Raw genomic sequence first — 19,252 nt, forward strand, 5'->3', positions numbered from 1 at the left:
TCCAGGCAAGGAAAATCCCTTGGCAGTCTTGCTTGCATACTATTAGTATTATATTATATGATTAGACCAAACAAGCAGTCATTCATTAATTGTGATTGTGCATTGCGCTATTACCTGCTAATTAAATGTACACAGTGCAAACATTAAGCAAACTGATAATTTCTGCTACCTCTCATTAGAATGGTTAATGGCTTTCTTAATCTCTTCCATATTGTTCCTTTAAGGGTTCCAATATTATAGGGTCTTATTTATATGACTACCACACGTGATAATGGGAATGACAGTTAAGTTTAAATTGTAACCTTGTTTATGCTTGTAGTTCAGTTAAACAAATAACTTCATATTAGAGGTCTGTGAAATCTTTTTTTCCTCGTCCTGCACTCTTAGTGTAGTCATTGGGGTGTTATTAATACAAATAAAACCTGTAGACCTGAAAAGGCGGATCTAGCCGCACCTCTGTAACATTTAACTTGTCTGTCTGACCATCTCTCTTGCCAGAAGAGGGAGGATGGCAGGGTAAACATATGTTCTACTTTTGTTTGGCTATCTGCCCTATGTGGGAAAAGTAAACATAGCCAAAGCAATAAAAAAAAAAAAAGTGCACATGAATTTTATTGTTTATGTCTTTTGAACATGATACACTCTTTTGGAAATAGTTAGGCTTGCTGTGTCCTTGAGTTGATGTATTCTCAAAAGTATGTGTGCCGTGCTACGCTGCTAGTTCTTGAAATGTCTTCTTTCTTTTTTTTATAAATTCTCTATGGATATATCATTTCCAAAGACACTTAATCTTCTTGAGATTTATTTTTATATCCGTAGAGCTTGGGTAATCACAGATTTTGAATTTGGTAATTGTTCAGGAATTGTTTAGATTGCATGAGGAGATGTGGTAGCTTAGATGTCTGTGGGGGGCACACTCCCAGACAGGAAGTTTATCCATCACGCATGCCTCTTGCTCCTCCACTGACAAGGTCCTCTGCTTACAAGGAGTCAAACGGAGCAGAGCATTTGAATATTAAGCTGCACCCTTTGGGATGCTCACCCCACTCTTCTCAGCTCTCTTATCTTAATTTACTCCAAACTAGTTGTGGATAAAGTCACTATTATGACAATTAGATGTGGCTCAATCCCCCTGCAAGCCCCAGGAGTCCTATTCTGAACTGTTGGCTGCCATAACGGTGCAATCCACTCCAAGGGAGGGCTAAGGTGTTTACTGGCAGAATCAACAGGATGGAGCTGCCTTTATACATAAAGAGGAACCCATGCTCTCAAGAGACAAGGCAGATAACGGGTTAATCATCAACCTCATGCACATGCTTTGATTGTAATGTTCTATGTTTCCTCTTACTCTTCTGTCCCCCTCCTTCCATGGATCCCTCGGTGCCAATTTAGCTGAACTGCACAAAAACAATACTACACTCTGGTGTGGGCTTCTACATGGCTGTGGGTGTTCTTAGAAATTCAGTTTGCTTTTAAAGTCATACTGTCCATTTATATATTCATGTTACAAACTTTCAGTTGATTATGTAACTCAGCGGGATCCTGTCTGCAGAAATCTATAATTGTTAAAATAATTTAAGCCCTATTTTGGACTTGTTGTTTGCAAAGAAACAATATAGCATGTCAAATCTGAGTAACTGTTGATGTTGTTTTTTCTTTTTTTGCCGGGGTTTGGGGGTTGTTTCTTAAATCTATTCCACATCCTTCAGGTTAAAAAGAATAGGGACCATTGGGTTTGTTATCAGCGCACAGTTCCAAAGCGATTATCTGTGATCGTGTGTGGTTATATTACTGTTTGTGGCATAGGTGCACATCAGTGAAGATAATATATACTGGGTTTACATCTCTTGCCTTTTTACATGATAGCTTTCCTCATCCAGATTTTAAAACAATAATTCACTATAACAGAGCCCAGGTGAAAAACTCACATACCCGCAGTTCAGACCTGTAAACCATTAGAAACACTGGACACTATATTAAGCAATAAATTGGGACAAAAGGATGGCCCCATATGCTGCTCCAAGTTTGTTTTGTTGGGGTTTTTTTTTGTTTGTTTTAATCTGTTACTGGCATCAAATGAGCATATTCTTGATTGTTTTAATATGTTACATTTGTATTGTTTTTAATTGAATATAGGTTTTAAGTTAATTATACAAAGATTTATTTTTATCCTCTCTATGTTTTACATAGCCTATAGGGCTGGGCGATTTGCTCCATAGTTCAATCATACTGTCTTTCTCCTGTTGGATTGCAAAGCATTGCTGCCAGGAAAGGATGGCAGAGGTTAACATGCACCAATTAGGGCTGTACTCCCTAAAATACAATGTGTGGCCTAAATTCAGAAAACTCATTACACACTGGTGAGAGAGAAACACACACACTGAGAATTTATTTCTCAAATGTCAGTTCCAATTTTTTACACCTGTAGCTCTACTAACTCATCCACTCTGTTTAAAATGCCTCACCTAATTCCCCTTCACTCATCACCGTTTTCTCCCCACTTTGGTGGACCAAAAAGTTACATAGAGGAAGTATAGTCACATTACGCTACAGTTTAAAAATCAAAACAGCTGCTATAAGTATCCTCCAGATGTGACATGAAACTATGGCAAGGCAGATTTAATTTATTATGAATCACATAATAATAATAATAATAATATTTATTTAATGCATCAGTTGGAAATGAGCTAAAAATAGCCTTGATTGGTGAGTTGGCAAGCTATCGTTGATCTTTTGAACTTCATTCCCCAGCATTAGTATCTATTGGGGCAAACTTAATATCTCCAAAAGTTGATGGTGTTCATCTGGGTGTAGCGTTTTGTGGGAGAAACATTTCGTCACTCGATTGAGAATGCATCAAGACGGCAAACTTAATAGTTTATTTTAGATTATATAGCTTATTTTTGCAAACATGGTTATGTGTTAGCCTGTTTACTTGCCAGTAACAGTGAACCACAGGTGTATTTCCAGTTGCGTACTTTTCATGATTTATGGAAAGCAATGCTTGCAGCATACAAAGATTACATAAAATTTTATAGTGCTTTTACAAACATACATTTGAACACTATTAAACCTGTCAGGAACCACAAATATCCTTGAACGTGTATGGAATTGCTCTCAAAGCAACCTATGAAGATGCAATCAGAAACGGTGTGCTAAAAAACTTTAGAAATGCTACTTGAGAGTACAATGCATGATAATAACAGTGTACAGATATGGGTGACCAGCATCCCAGAGCTAACAGTAGTCCTATGAATCACTATGCATGTGGGTGAGTGGGCCTCTCATAAAATATTTCCCTATTCAGCCAAATGATTCAGAGCATTGGTGCTGTCCTTGGCATCAGAAGATCAGAGATGATGGAGTAAAATAAAGCAGTATGTAGTGTTGGCTGCTCTTGTTCAGGTTGTAGTTCTACCTTAAGCTTTGCCCATGGTGGAGAGGGCAGAAGTTGAGCTATATAAAGGACGTGTTTGTAGTGGAGTGAAACCGAGTGTTAAGGAAAATTTAAACTGTCCACTGCAGCCATGAATTTCTCATTCATGCATCCTTGATCTTTGTTGGGGTTTGTTTCCCACTTCTTCCTATTTGTGCTTATTCCTTTTCCTGTTTAAGTAAACTTTTTAACCAATCAGCATATTACAAACAAGTGATAGTATGCACAAAGGTGTATCTCTGTAGCCACTGCGCTGATCGAGATCCTATAATCCTTCCTTCTCTGTAGCTGAACAGCTATGCAAGTGGACACCACAGTACTATAAAAACAGCTTTGCACATAAATGCTGCAGTGCTCATATAAATATTGTTGGCTTTAAAAAAAATCATCATCTTTGTGGTTGATGATGGATTATATCTCGTTCTTGGTTAGTTGGAGTTGAATTTGTGCATGGCTTCTCGATGGTCCAAGAATTTAAGTATCACCAGCTGAAGGCATTGCAGTGGAAACTTGACTGTGTGATTCTTATTGCACAAGAAAAAAAGAGACAGTAAAAAAACTGTGTATGTTGTTTGTGAGGGAGGTACGAGCATACATGCTGCAGGTTGTCTTTGAGTGAAGGGTGTAGAGGGTGTTTTTGTTCCAATCAACTCTAATGGAATGTCTTTTTGTGGAGTGAGGATCAAAAGGTTCAGGGTTATAATGCATGAACCAACACATGTGTCACTGATGCTCAGTGACAGCTATCCCTGCAGAATTGGAAATTGCTGCATTTCTTGTGACATTTTCTTCATAATTCTGTGAAAATAATCACTGAGAGATATCAGCTGGTTGTTATCCCTGCACCTCACATTCCCAGGTTTATTTGGAATGATGCCACATGTTCCATAGAGCCAAACCCAGAGCTCCAGAGAACAGTGTTTGAGGGAAAAGTGAAATGCAGGGACAGGTATTTGTGAAAAATGAAGAAATAATACCTGGTGAGAGATCAGAAGCCCCCTACTTTGCTTTGGAAGAATGATGGTAGTCATAAAAAAGACAAAGAAATTCATGGAAAAAATGTGTTTTAAGTTGACACAATGTGCATGGTGATTTGTACAATTTGACAGAGTCACTACAACAATCAGGGAGCTTTGAAGTACAGGTGCAGCATCTATAACTACGAGAATCATCCCTTATATAGATGGAAAAACATGGCAGAAACATGTAGCTCCTCCTGCATTCAGCTACACACGTGGTATCACTCTAGTCAATGTACTTGAATATCTTTATATGTAGGTGCATTAGAGAACCCTAAAAACTTCAGAATTGGCTTTACACCTAACAATATGCACAAAAATGCAGTTTGTACATTCTTTAAATGAGGTTGTTTATATAGTTGTAAGTTTTTGAACCATGCCAAAAATATCTTACCTACTGCAGCTTTGGCAGCAGTTTTAACATGATCACTGCTCACGATTCCCAGCTTGGCACTTTGTCTTCTTTTAATCAAGCTATCTCCATGGACCGGCTTACAGTGAAAGGCTCGCTGATGCAGTGTTTGTTTCTTATGGCTCTGGTGCTAGCTCTGCTGTCTGCCTGCTGCTGAAGGAGCTAGTCATTAGCAAGGGAGCTAATATTTCAGCCCATTTACCACTGTGTACCTTGGTGGTCCCCCTTTGGCTCCGGATCTAGGCCTCTTTGGAATCACAGCTTTTGACCCACTCCCTATGGTGAGTTTATTTTGGGGATGTGGGTCACTGCATCTCTCAATCTAACATATGGATCCAAAATTTCCAAAGGTGAGGTGGAGAATTTCTCTTCCCATCAAGAAACTTTTTGACACAGGATACTCACTGTGTCTCCAAGTAAAGAGTGCTGCATCCACTCCCATATAACTCTTGTTTTTATTTGACTTCAATGGTCTGACATTTAGTAGTACTCATAAATTTTTGCAGAGGAACCCTGCCTTTTGGGGTGGAGACTTATTTGTAAACCTTCACAGTATTTCACTTTATATTCAGATTGATAGACCTCCTGTGGCTTATCCTGTGGGTCTCTGTTTTTCCTCATTGGTACTTTGAGTAATACCTTGGCAAAGAGTCATCTTTTTACATGTGTATGGAGCCTGTGTTTGGACTGCACTGGGTCCAGTGCAGTGTGAACCGAACTAGTAGATCCAGTATACCAGTTTATGTTTTTCTTGTCCTGTTAAATAAACTACACCTATCCAGAAAAGTGCCACTATAGTGCAAACAAATATTTATATGTATATATTTTTTCTGATTTTCTTTCTCATTGTTACTGTTTTGAGAATGAATACCTGAGGAATATGAGTGCAATATCAGTGCTTTTGTAGTAACTGCAGACCTTTTTAAAGCTATTATTGATAGTAAATGAAACGCTGTTATATACTTGCTTAAGGATCACTTTAAAAAATGTTCTTAACACCTGAGAATTCTGCTCATTCTGTAGTCAAGAAGAAATACAGGGAGAGAGTAAAACATTAAAAAAAAGCCAACTTGACTTTCCTTGCCTGGGGAATGAAATGCTATAGCTGATTACTACAGCTAACTATGACGGGAGGACCACCAAGGTAGCGACAACTGATGTAGCTGCCTGCAGGGTTAGACAAAGGTTTACATATTACACAAGCAATTTAGATGTTTTCTAAACATGTTGCCAAGACAGTGGGAGTTGGCAGCTCTTTCCTTGTTTAGGTTGTCTTTTTTTCCTTTTTTACTCTACTCTAGCCCTACCCCCCCCCCCCCCCCCCCCCCCCCCACCACCACCACCACCACCACCACCACCACCTTCCAAGCCTCGTATTTTGCATGGATTTTGTGTAAATCAGTGAAGAGTGAGGGGATGGGGAGCGAAAAGCAGGGACTGAAGCACTCTGCACTTTTGTGCTCTCTATGAACTGTGAGTGAGCTAATAAATTCTTTCAGCCACTCAGCATAGCATTCACAGATATCCCCCAAAGATTACACACACAAATCACCGCACAATAGAGGCCACCGGGAGGGTCTGGGCGTCACTGGGGCCCCCGACCCTGGGGACAGGCGCACATAAACAGGCTGCAGAAGACCTGGCAAAGTCTATGATTTGCAGAGGAGATGCTGCTAAACCCTGAGTCAAATGCTTCCTAATGATTGGTAAAAGTATATGTTTTAAAGGTGTGTAGTGAAATAGAAGCAAGAGTGAGAGAAAAGCAAAGAAGTGAAAGGGAAGATGAACGTCAAATTTAAAAAAAAAAAAAAAAGGGGGGGGGGGACAGTGGGAGAACTAAAACAGGCAGGGGGTTATGGATGTATAGAGGCTGTGTGTTGGGGATGATGAAGATGACCAAGGGGGGTGATTCCAACCCCACACAGCCAAGCACAAGCCAAGCAGGGACATAATTAACTCCTGGATCTTTTGTGTTTATCATCTGACTGCAGGGCGGAGATGAAAGGGGCCTGCTAAGCTTGGCATTCCACCCCAATTATAAGAAGAATGGCAAGCTCTACGTCTCCTACACCACCAACCAAGAGCGCTGGGCCATCGGACCACACGACCACATTCTCCGTGTAGTTGAATACACCGTTTCGAGGTAATGGGAGAAGTAGTGCACCAAACCACTGCCTGAAATGACACCATAAGGGTACATAAAAGGTCGAGGTTAATAGAGACTGGATATGCAAACTTATTTTAAGACATCTTTAGCACATGAATGCAAAACAGTTTTCATTTTAGACAACTGTGATTTGTAGTACTGTACCTATGAAATGTGGTGAACATTCCCATTTCCCATTGTTTTTAATTTTATTTAAATTCTAAACACTATCCGGTTGTTCAGTGATGACACGACGAATCCTACTTCCGGGCCTAAAGTAGTCTGCGTTTAATATGGCTTTTGTGTTGTTAACATGTTTAATGTTATGTATTTTCTTCTATTTGATCTCAAAAAGCTCCTAAAACAGTCAGTGATCACCGTTGACCTCCCTCGGCTTTTATTACCGCTAATCATTTATTTAAACTCAGTTTTTAAAACCTTAGAATGTAACTACAGCCCAGCCCATGCAGCAGTATATGAATGACTAACCTCGTATTATGGATGGATTATCTCAGTTGTTCTCCTGGCTGAAGTTTGGTCCTTTTACAGCATCCTGCCATGCGATTACATTTGTTCCTGACCACCGAGAACACTCACGTTAACTTTTATCGAGTGGAAAAAAAGTTAGCTTGTTTATATTATGCTAACATAGCTGTGTCGCTAGCGGTCACGTAGCACATCATTATATACCAGCTAGCCCAACTTCAGTAACCCTACAAACGTCACTGCTTTTTAGTTTTCTGTCTTCATTTATGCTGGAAGTGATAACAGAGCTGTACGTTTTAATTTGTTTCCAAAACCCCGCAGTCAGGACATGCTATATTGTATTTAGATAGCAGGGAGTTAGCTCGTTAGCTCGCTAGCTTCTAACTTCTAACTCCGTTAAATGTCATAAATTCCGTTTTCATGGATGCCTGGATGTTAAACTCAATAGTTACACCTGGTAGAGCAGAACGCTGATCATTTTTATTAAAGATGAAAGACTTTAGACAGTTTTTCAACTCTCAGTAATGCCATAGTGATCGTTTGATATATGGACCTGCAGCGGAGTTTAGGTCCAGACACGGCTAGTGACGTCAGACTGAACAACCGGATAAAAAGGACAAACTTTTCTCATATGGAAGTTTCTGATTACTGAATTGTGGATCTTTTGATTATACCACTAATAAATCCAACCTGCTAACCTCAATTTCTGCAAGAAACCATGGTAACAAAACCTTCAAAGGCACACTGAGGATTCTTCTAGACATGCAAAGAAATCAAAACAGATCATTTTTGTCTTTTGAGGATTTAGAAAGTAGGTCAAATCACCAAGAAAAGTGTTTTGATAAGATGTGCAACGCTCTCATTATCATAACAGTGTTTTGCCTTTTCCTGTGTCTGTACCTTACACTCCCTTCACAATGACCTGTGATTAAGAAAACAATCTTTTCTCACGAACATGTTTAAGTGTTACATTTTCATTTTCATAATCACAGTTGTATGTTTGACTTAATGATCTAATCTTAATTATAATCTTGGCATGCAGTCTTGGTAACTGCAGCACATAGTCCTTAATTTGAGGGTCCAATAGAGAAATGGTAGTTAAAGTACTTAATGGTAGCTTAAAATACTTTCTTTTTTTTTTAACTTTAGGCTTTTTAAAAATTGCACGACTACCCAAAACAACGCAACTTGCCATATTAGTTGCTGATACTGTGAAACTAAATTCTCATTTTGCACTTCACTTGAAATTGTGCAACATTTTGCACCCTGTCTTTACATCTCCACCCACTGTCTTTGGCGATACATTAGATTAAGACTAAATGTCTGCAGAAAACAAAGTATTTAAAGTAATTTAATGTTGGATTTTGTTCCGCGTGTCATGTCAGCATATCTTATCCATGCCTTGGTGTCATTGTACCCATTAACAGAGTCATTATTTGAAGCAAACAGACAATCCATGGTGATAGTGCATGTATAACATGCACTATCACCATGAGCTTTTCACATGTGAAAACATGAACGCTGAATTGAATGGCCTTTAACCTGCCAGCTCCCCATTAACAGTCTGTGTGATATAAAGTTGCACCAAATTAGTGAAGAAAAAAGCAGATAACAGTTCAGAAAATTCATTTACAAAAAGCATTATCTTTTATTGTATATTTTAAAACACTATATGACCATATGTCTGTGGCTTTTACATCAGTCAGAATGACCTTTTTGGCCATTTGTCCACTTTCAGATATCATACATTTGAACCCAGACCCCTTTAAAAATAAGGGAGCAGACAAAAGTCCCCTTATTTATTTATAAGACAGCGTAAAAGCATCAAGGTATAGAAATGTTGTGGGTACTCCTTATAAATGCCGTTTAGCAAACATATTTTTTGCATTTGCAATTTTTTATGATTTTCTCAGGAAAAACCCAAACCAGGTAGACACAAGGACAGTCCGAGTACTAATGGAAGTGGCGGAGCTGCATAGGAAGCACCTTGGGGGCCAACTTCTTTTTAGTCCTGATGGTCTGTTGCACATCATCCTGGGAGATGGCATGATCACTTTGGATGATATGGAAGAAATGGATGGACTGAGGTAAGATCAAAAGTCCAAGGGTCATTTTATTGATGTTTATATACTGCTTTGTGCTCCATGTTTCAATCGTGACCTACCGTGTACAATTTTGAATGCGTGTTCTTGTTTTTGCTTGCAGTGATTTCACGGGGTCTGTGCTAAGGGTCGACATAGACACAGATAGTTGTGCTTCTCCATATTCCATACCACGGAGCAATCCTTACTTCAACAGCACCAACCAGCCACCTGAAATCTTTGCACATGGATTACATGATCCAGGCAGGTAAGTGAAACACTGCACTCTTTAAAGATTCTTGCTATGACTGATTTGCAATTTTCAAATGTAGAAATTCTGCTCATACTATAGGGTATTTTCATTACTGCTCTTGTAGAAAATATGAACTTAGCACAAACAGTAAGGCATTTTGTGTTGGGTCGATTGTTTCTCTGTTGTTAACAATGCTTCCCGGCAATAAATCTTATGCAGTTGGAAAGCCTGTTTATTTCCTCTTATATGGTGACACAAGTAAAATCCATTTACAGGTTGAACAACAGAGTTTGATATATGATCTGCACCCATGAAAACTTCTTCCTTTTTAAAACAGTGTTTTTCCTTCCCACTGTTCCCAAGAGCTTGATCAAAAGGTCTCATTTGATTGGTGGGATTTTCTCTGTATTATTGTAGGGTCTCTACCTTAGTATATAGTATGTCAGTATAAAGTATGTTGAGGTGACTGCTGTTGTCATTTGATGCTATATAGAACTATACACAGCCACAACAGCTGGTCACCAGCTTGGTCACACTCCTGTGTGATGGCATCAACCTGGACTTACTGCTAAATGTCACGTTCCTCCACATGTTCAGGTTCCTGTGCACATGTTGCTGATGCCAGCAGTGGAAGGCAGTCATGGCAGCCCTGTGAGACTGGAGACTAGCTGTATGCAGACTGTTCAGGGTTGTCTTGGTAGAAAGCTGTTGGCCGTGTCATCTTGCAAACCTTGACTGTAGTTTTGTAGAAGACTGCCTATGATTCACCAGTGCTGAGAGTGAGGAAACAACCTGACGGAGACGCCTACCTTGTAGCCTGTCTCTGGCATTGCCCAATTTATGGAACTTCACTTTGGAGGTGGCAGTAGGCCTCCCTCCAAATAATGCAGCAGCTTGGTTTTTGCTTAACATCAGCTGGAAGTAGCCCTATGGGACAGCCCTATAAAGATCAGTCAAACATGGCCTGGGGCATACACCAACTGACCGGTGTACCACGGTCCGTGCTCATCTCAAGATGCTGCTAAACACTAGCCAGTCAGGCACCTGATTGTCAGCAACTAGGCTACTAGAAGTTCGAAACAAAACTCAATAGCAGAACAAGCTGTTCAGCACATGCTCAACTCTGGTGCTCAAATGTAGCACTAGCTTTAATGGGAAATAAACACGCTTTCCAACGGTATAAAAGTTCTTACCAAGATGCATCGTTACAATAAAGAAATAGTCAACTGCATGCAAATTACCTTTTTGTGCTTGTGTTGTATTGCCACCTTTTATTTGTTTGGTGTTTGGATATTACTTCTAGTTATGTTATATTCATTCCTGGCACGCTGTGCTCTGTAGGTGTGCAGTAGATCGACTTCAGTCAGACAATGGGAGTCTTGTAATCCTCTGTACAGATGCCAGTGGCAGAAACACAACAGCAGGAAGAATACTGGAAATTACTAAGGGGGGCGATTATGGTGAGTTACAATTTCCATGAGAATTTCCAAAAATGTTCACAATATTTACCTTTTTCGCATGTTTGGAAGGAGTTTTAATATACCCAGTTGTGCACAGTCTTTGCTGGAGTTTTGTTTGATTGCATTACATCCTGAGAAAGAAGTGAAAATACATTAACATCCTGGATAACCTTTCACATTTATTTCCCTGAAAGTGACATGTGTTTTTATGAATGTCTTTCATTTTGTAAGAACAGTGTTTTGGCAACAGATTCAGAAACACACCAGGTTGAGTGCAGAAACAGTGAAGGTTAAATGTAAAAATGATGTGATCCAGAAATATTCCCCATTTGTGGTGTGTAGATTTGCCAGTGGAATGTAAGATGGTGTCCACAAGTAAGATTTAAAGCTGTCAACAATAATAACTGTCTAGATGATGGTTTGGCGCTGTTGAAAACACAGCTGAGAGGAATCTAGCTCTTCTCACATTTAGAAAATAATCAATAACAGCAGCACTTTACACTGCTTATCCTTCCTTTTTCCACAAAAAGAAAATTACAGCTCTTTGTTCCAAAATATATGAGGCAGGTTATCCTTGCGCTAAGTTAATCCTTAACTTTGATCTCTCACTCCATTTGAAAATGTCACTTCTTGCCACAGACCACCTCTCTCTTGGCCTGATGCCCGATTTAGCCAGTTACCCAAACTCCAAAGTGATTACAGTTGGGAAATGAGCACACCCCGTCTCGGATCATAAATTTTTAAGGGCGGCAAACCTCCATTCATATTTTTCCTTGCCAAGAAATCGTAATCCAGTAAATGTGCCACATTGCCTCACCATCACGCTTTTGAATAAAAGATCAATACATTCTTTTCCAGTTTTGATAAAACACGTCCGATTTAAATCTAGAATTCCCTCTTTCCTCCTTTTTTGTGTCTCATATAAACAACACAGCAATTATGTCTGATGAACGTGGTCTATGTTTTTGATTCCAAAACAAACAAAACAACACCAGTGCATGAATCAAGAAAAGCAGTTAAGTAGATTACAATCCCTGCAACATCAGTGAGACAGAAGAGATTGTCTCTGGGATAAAACATGCATGCAGACAGTTTGTGATGGTGTTACAGATGAATGGCAGTAGGTCTATGAGTCTATTGGAAGTGCCTAAATAAGACCTATGTCTCCTTGTCCCAATAGAAAATGAGCCCTCTGCCTATGACCTGCATTCCAGTGGTGGAGCACCACCTGTGGGGGGTTTCATCTACAGGGGCTGTCAGTCTAGGAGACTTTATGGCAGTTATGTCTTTGGAGATAAAAATGGGTAAGTACAATAAAGATTAATATATTTAAACAGACTATTTAAGTAGCTGTATGTTTTTAAGAATTAACTGTGTTTACATGATGACAAAAATCTATATTTCAAAGTCATTCTAACATCTTTATCCTCCCAGAGTTGATTTATGACTTAGTAAGATCAACATGACTTTTCTTCTAATATTAAAAACTATTTCCTTTGCATTAGCATGTGCCAGTGTAAACACCAAGTTCATCCACATGGGAGGAAAATATAGACTCCCATGTCACCATGACAGCGCGGACCATTGAGTGTCAGTGGAGATTACACATTGTTCTCTGTGCTGTTCACACTTTTCTCTGGTTTCTCTGGTTTTCTCTGTTTTGCTGATGTCAAACACTGACAGTTGAGTAAACAAAGGGGGTAAAGTGTGTCCCCTCCCCAATCCGTCCAATTATCGCAAGCTGGCACCGTGTTTAAAACAATGTGTGATCAGTTAATTCTGTGCCTTATTACAATTTGGGAGCATTTTGTTGTGGCAAAGTGAAGGCTCCGGCATGATGTTTGTTTTGAAACTAAAGGCTGACTTCCTAACTAACACCATGTGGGACATGGTGTAGAAAAAGAATATGGGTCATGAACCATGCTGTACCATGCTACTACAGTTGATTTCTTTTGCTTTCTCCCCTGTGCACAAATGTAGTACTAAACCTTTTACAGTATCATCCAGTCTGCAGTCACTTACCATGAGTATTTTTACTTTTCACTTTAGTAACCTTCGCATCCTTCAGAAGTCTACATCTTCCACATCAGCGAGTGGTGAAGAGTGGCAGGAAAAAGCTCTGTGCCTGGGCTCAGCTGACTCCTGTGGCACTATGCTTGTTGGACACATCTTGGGTTTTGGAGAGGATGAACTGGGTTAGTATGGCAATTAATAAAAAAGCTAAAAATGTAATTGCTTCTGAGATCTTTTATCTTTGTTTCTTTTCTCTCTTGCACTGATCTTTCTTTAGATTTACACCTGACCTATGTTATGACATATTTTCTGAAGCAAGGGTTTTAATCCATGACTCCTTGAAGGCTTGTTGACTCTGTGTGTGTATGTCTGTGTGTACAGCACATACATACATAACACACATAACCACAGCATAAAACACCACTGAAAATCTGAAAACAGGCAGCATGGTGGCGTGATGGTTAGCACTGTTGCCTCACAACACCACTGTCTGGCCAAGGCCTTTCTGTGTGGAGTGTGCATGTGTTAGCCCTGCATCAGACTGGTGACCTGTCAAGGGTGTACCCTGCCTCTCGCCCTATGTTAGCTGAGATAGGCCCCCCACAACCCTGATAAAGATGCGACTGGATGGATGGATGATAAAGCCAACACGCCTCTCATTAAGTAGTCCAAACATCTTAGTTAGTTGTCATTTTTGTAGGATAGTCATAATCTTCCAAACCTCCTTAATTCACTGTGCCACCATGACATGTGTTAAGTGTTTCTCTGGGCAAGTTAAAGATTAAGTTAATATATGCAGAGTAACCTGAAATGAACTGACACAAGACAGTTTTATAAGTTGGATCCCCACCACACACTCGAAGAATTGTAAACCGTGAGCTCTGATGTTTCTGATTAAAATGAACACATGATGTAAATTGTTCGCCCAGCCATCAGAAATCTTTGATCACAGTTGTTGCCAGGTCTTGGAGTTATTGTTTGACGAGATATTTAAAGATTTCTGTATTCGATCAGGATTTGCAAGTGGTGCAAGAATTGCAGCGGGGGCCAGGCCTATGTCCCAAAAAAGAGGCCCCACAGACAGATGTTTACAATTTGTCCCCCTATGGAATTTTCTTGCAGGCTTGTTCCTCATTAAATCATCTGCCTGGTTCCCAGTCATGAGTATCCAATTGTCTCATTAAACTCTTTTTTAAAATCCATTGGCAAGTGCAGAAATGCAGAAGCCTGTGATACACTCATTTTCCTAAACCCCTCATGTCCTCCCCTTTCATTTTCTTGTGTTTCCTTGTCTTGTCTTGTCTCTTCTTTAGTTAGGCACTGGGATCTGCTGAATAGTTGTTCGGACATTGGAAGTATTTCATGCAGATGATGCTGATGGGATTCCCACTTAACTGTTCTTCTTTTGCAGGTGAAGTCTACATACTTGCAAGTAGTAAAAGCATGGTGCAGTCACACAGTGGGAAACTCTACAAGCTGGTGGACCCGAAAAGGTAAAAGCAGGAAGTCCCTTGGTAATTTGTGCTGGTATGTAGTTAGCTGTTCGGTGATTAAGTGATTCCTTCTTAGTGGGGAGGACATTCAGCTATTCATTAAAAAATCCTGCATTACGTCCACAAGAGGGCAAACCAAGACAATGAGAGACAAAACTACTGGTAAATCGCTCTCTCTTGAGTTGAGTTTAGTTATAAACTCATTCCCCAAAGGTTGTAATTGAGTTATTCGTTCGAGTTAGTCTGAACAACATTTTCAGTAGCTTTAAGTGTTGATTGTGATTCCTGTCAACAACAACACAGATTATTTTCAGTATATTCAAGCAGGACAGCCGTTCCCAAGTATTGGAGAATTTGGGATGTTTTTTAGACAGCAATTATAATTGTTACCTTAGCATGTTATTAGCCTATTAGCCAATTCTTACCGTTAACTGTTTTAGGCATATTAACGCAGCTTTAAAAAGTTAAGGAGGTTAAAAAAATTAAAAAATACAAGCAAATAATTCAACAGTGTGAAGTTGTTTAACCGATATCATGAATTCATAATCACAGCTAAAGTTTGGAAAAATAATTCAGGAGGATGATATCTGAAAGGTGAAGCAGCAAACGCTGTACGTACTAAGGTTGTCACGATACTTGATTTTCCTTATACCCAGGAAAATATTCTAAATACTAGATACAATTTTTGAATTTTTGATTTTGATAAAAATTACACTTCCTCTTAGAACAATAAAACGAATAACATCAATGATGACAGCATTTTTAGGTTGCCAGACATAAAGAAAATACAGTAAGGTAAACATGTAAGGTTGGCTGAGGTCACACTGCACTTTTCGTGACTTGGCACCATATTTTTTATTTTTGATCAAAAACAAAAGAAACACAATACTTTCTAGATACAAATATTTGTGATATCATGGTAAATGAACTCATTGTATTAGGATTACAGACAGGCAGGAGGTTTTCTCAAGCATTAAGGTTATCATTTTTTTTATATTAGCCATAGCTGCTAGCCTCTTTCTTAATGATAATAGACAGCTAGTGTGGCTATAAGGTAACTGTTAATACTTACCGGTAGATGGATAATGCTTGTAGACAACAGCTAGGTTCTGTGCAGTTATCTATGATGTGTGTGTGTGTGTGTGTGTGTGTGTGTGTGTGTGTGTGTGTGTGTGTGTGTGTGTGTGTGTGTGTGTGTGTGTGTGTGTGTGTGTGTGTGTGTGCTGATATCAATACTATTGCTAAAGATGATCTAATCAGTATTAATTTTGTTTTGTCAGTTAGTTTCTTAGTATTGAGATATATGTATATGTATGTATGTGTGTGTGTGTATGTATATATATATATATATATATATATATATATATATATATATATATATATATATATATATATATATATATATATATATATATATATATATATATATATATATATATATATATATATATACACACACATATTTTTTACAATATGTGTTAATGTGTGAATAAGTGTTAATGCAGGTGAATACTTCACTGTTAGCAAAGTCATATCCGTTAACACCCCTAATCAGGACTGCCTATTACAGATGGAAGAACTACAGTAAACCACCAGCTTTATTTTCATGCTGTGATTGTTTTGTTGTGAAATTTAGATGAGCCTAACAGCATATTATGAGATATTAGTTACTCACAGATCATCACATTGAAGAACAGTGTCATCCTCACTGCTTACACACATTCCTGCAAGTAGAATTGTTTATGCACATTACAGCTTCCCAGAATGGATGCTGAGTGGTTACTGGAGAAAAAAAAATAGCCTTTCAAATTGTTTGCTTAGAAAAACACTGCTAGCAGCACTGATTCTATTGCTTTATTCAACTTTTGTCTACTGGTTAGATGCTAAATATGCAACAGTGATATTTTGGTAAGTGTGAGGGAAAAGACAAAGACACCTGTTGTCAAGTAGCGACATTTCAACATATTAACCACTAACAGGGTGATATGGACAAACTCTGTATAGCCAAAATATCCATGTAGATACACTATCCATTCATTTTCTTCCACTTATTGAATTCAGGGTCACAGAGGGATTAGAGTCTATCTTGGCTGTCATAGGGGAAGAGGTGGGGTACACTTTGGACAGGTCGCCAGTCTATTGTAGGACTAACACAGAGAGACAGACAGCCATTCACACCTACATCCAGTCTAGAAGCACTAATTAACCTAACATGCGTATCTTTGGACTGTGGGAGGAAGCTCAAACATGCAGGCAGAGAAGGCCACAGCTGGGTGGTGGATTCGAACCCTCCAGCACACGTCTACTTCCCTTTGGGAGGTGAAATCCATTTCTTTTCCAGTTTAATGCTTAATTAGCTTTGGAGGGAACATGTGCACAAGTGCAGCTTCATCATTTATATGTCAGTACATGTCACCATATCATAATCCTTACCATATGCATCGCAGTATTAGAAATCATTCTGATAGTGATAGATCTATAAACTCTGCTTGGAGAGCCAAGTACATGTGAAAAACATTTGTCACTCAAGATGAGGAAATATGAAAACGGAATGAATTCGACCCACAAAAATACAAGAGGGATGTATAAAAAGTTTGATCCGTAATATTTGCAGTACAGAAATCACTTCAAACATAAGAAGACTTTGTAATTCAAACCAACTGCATATAAAGTCTCAAGCCAAACCCACTCAGTGATTGTGCTTTATCTTTTTAATCAGTGCTTTTGCAGGGAGATGAGAGCATAAGATCCTGTAGGCCTACCGGTTCAAGTGAATGAGTGGCTTGTGATTAAGAGAAGTAAATAAAGTAGCATAAGCATACTAAGGAGAAAGAACACAACAGAAACATATTCACATCTTATTATTCCTGGGTGACGGCAGTGCCACCCAGGCATTAGCACAGTTAATTACAGCACAGATGTTTCAAAGGGGGCCCTGATGGCTTGCTTCGTATTTATGTTTTCTGGCATGGCTGCTGGACGCATTTCTCCCAGAGAACAGTTCTTTCCACCATCAACTGGACTTGTTTAGTTTGTGTGGACCCTGTGGTGTTAGAGTCCTGACTCCTAATACACTCTGGCTTCGTTATTAGGATTTTGTTACAGGGAGGATGGAGAGAGGGGGCAAAGGGGGGGAAATGAATAGGGTAGCTAACGTGTCTGACCCCAGCACGTTATCAAGTCTGGTGGTCCTCCCTTCTTTTCTCTTCCCTACTGCAGGGACATCTGGACTCTGAAGCCCATTCAGACGGAGGTTTGTTTTAGAGTGTGGTGGTTTTTGTGGCCCGGTATAGCATCTCACGCTGTGTTTTAATCAACTCTGTGTTTGGGAACATAGAGTGGGAAAAAGAGGAACCGTTAGGGGAGCGGTAAAGGCTTACAAGGAAACATCAACCATAAAATCCCTCAGCAGTGTTTGTGTAAACACGTCCTGGCCAAATGACTTCATTTTTAGGTATTTGTTTGTCAGTTGGAGTACCCCTCCAATAATAAATAGGCCACCATGCATTTTGAAACATGCCGAATGGGTGTGGTGTGACTGAGGTTGTACGCGAGAGAAAGCAAGAATGTAGAAAGGCGCGGCTTGTTTTTGGTGTTGCAGTGGGATAGAAATATGCATTAATATTTATCATTAATATCTTTACTGACCGTATCTCAGTGTGGTGACTGTAAGATGTGGTTGTGGTTTAACGATCAATGAGAGGACCTTAGAGTTTAGAAGATAAGAATAGGTATCTGTGGAAGCATGTTTAATGTTTCACCTTTCCACAGCAAAGTGATTAAATGTAATTTCTACCCTTTGTTGCTTGTCTTTAACATACATCAGTAACCCTGGTTCTGCACTCCTGAGTGTGCCTCGAACATACTGCAGGTATTCAGGGCCTGGGTTTTGCTTCTTTTCTGTCCCACTGAGTCTGCATTTAATAACAATTATTTGTACAGTGAAAGCATTATATTTGTGCCAGGAACAAACCTGTTTTATGTCCCTTTACCTGTTCTGAGGGTCATACAGTAAAGTTACGTGTTTATCACATCATAATTCAGAATCCCCACGTTGCACCCCCACCTTGCTCCTATGGTCAGTCCTTGGCAGGAGCTTAATTAACATATAGAGCCAGATCTCCTGCTGCTTTCTGGTACAAAATGCAATTTGCCATTCTTCATGTTGCAGCTCGTCACAGGGAAAGCAGTATTGAGAAGGACTTTTCACACGTTCGGGTTTTGTCAGCTGCAAGCTAGACTGATTGAATTACAGTGAGCAGAGCCCTTAAAAAGACACAGTGAACTTCAAATAGGGCCCTGGGACCTCCTTTATGAACTGCATTAGACATGGAAGTCACAAATCACTAGATGTGCTGAGGAAGGAGACCACGGGTGCTCCTTCGTGGATATATTTATCTATATGTGTGCTTTTCTGTGTGTTGTGTGCATAGATGTAAACCATGTGGGTGGT

The 19,252-nt window shown here is 39.4% G+C and overlaps 1 protein-coding gene across 1 annotated transcript in view; it reads left to right on the forward strand.

The window, feature by feature from the left end:
- The window catches only part of hhip (hedgehog interacting protein), a 35,259-nt gene that overhangs the window by 12,432 nt on the left and 3,575 nt on the right, over positions 1-19,252 (forward strand). The window contains exons 5-11 of the mRNA XM_080881619.1: positions 6,859-7,010; positions 9,413-9,586; positions 9,705-9,848; positions 11,175-11,293; positions 12,474-12,597; positions 13,343-13,488; positions 14,718-14,799. Coding sequence (XP_080737745.1) covers positions 6,859-7,010; positions 9,413-9,586; positions 9,705-9,848; positions 11,175-11,293; positions 12,474-12,597; positions 13,343-13,488; positions 14,718-14,799 — 941 coding nt within the window. The remainder of the gene's footprint in view (positions 1-6,858; positions 7,011-9,412; positions 9,587-9,704; positions 9,849-11,174; positions 11,294-12,473; positions 12,598-13,342; positions 13,489-14,717; positions 14,800-19,252) is intronic.

Source organism: Rhamphochromis sp. 'chilingali', assembly GCF_963969265.1.
Source record: "Rhamphochromis sp. 'chilingali' genome assembly, chromosome: 4".
In the NCBI taxonomy this organism is placed as follows: domain Eukaryota; kingdom Metazoa; phylum Chordata; class Actinopteri; order Cichliformes; family Cichlidae; genus Rhamphochromis; species Rhamphochromis sp. 'chilingali'.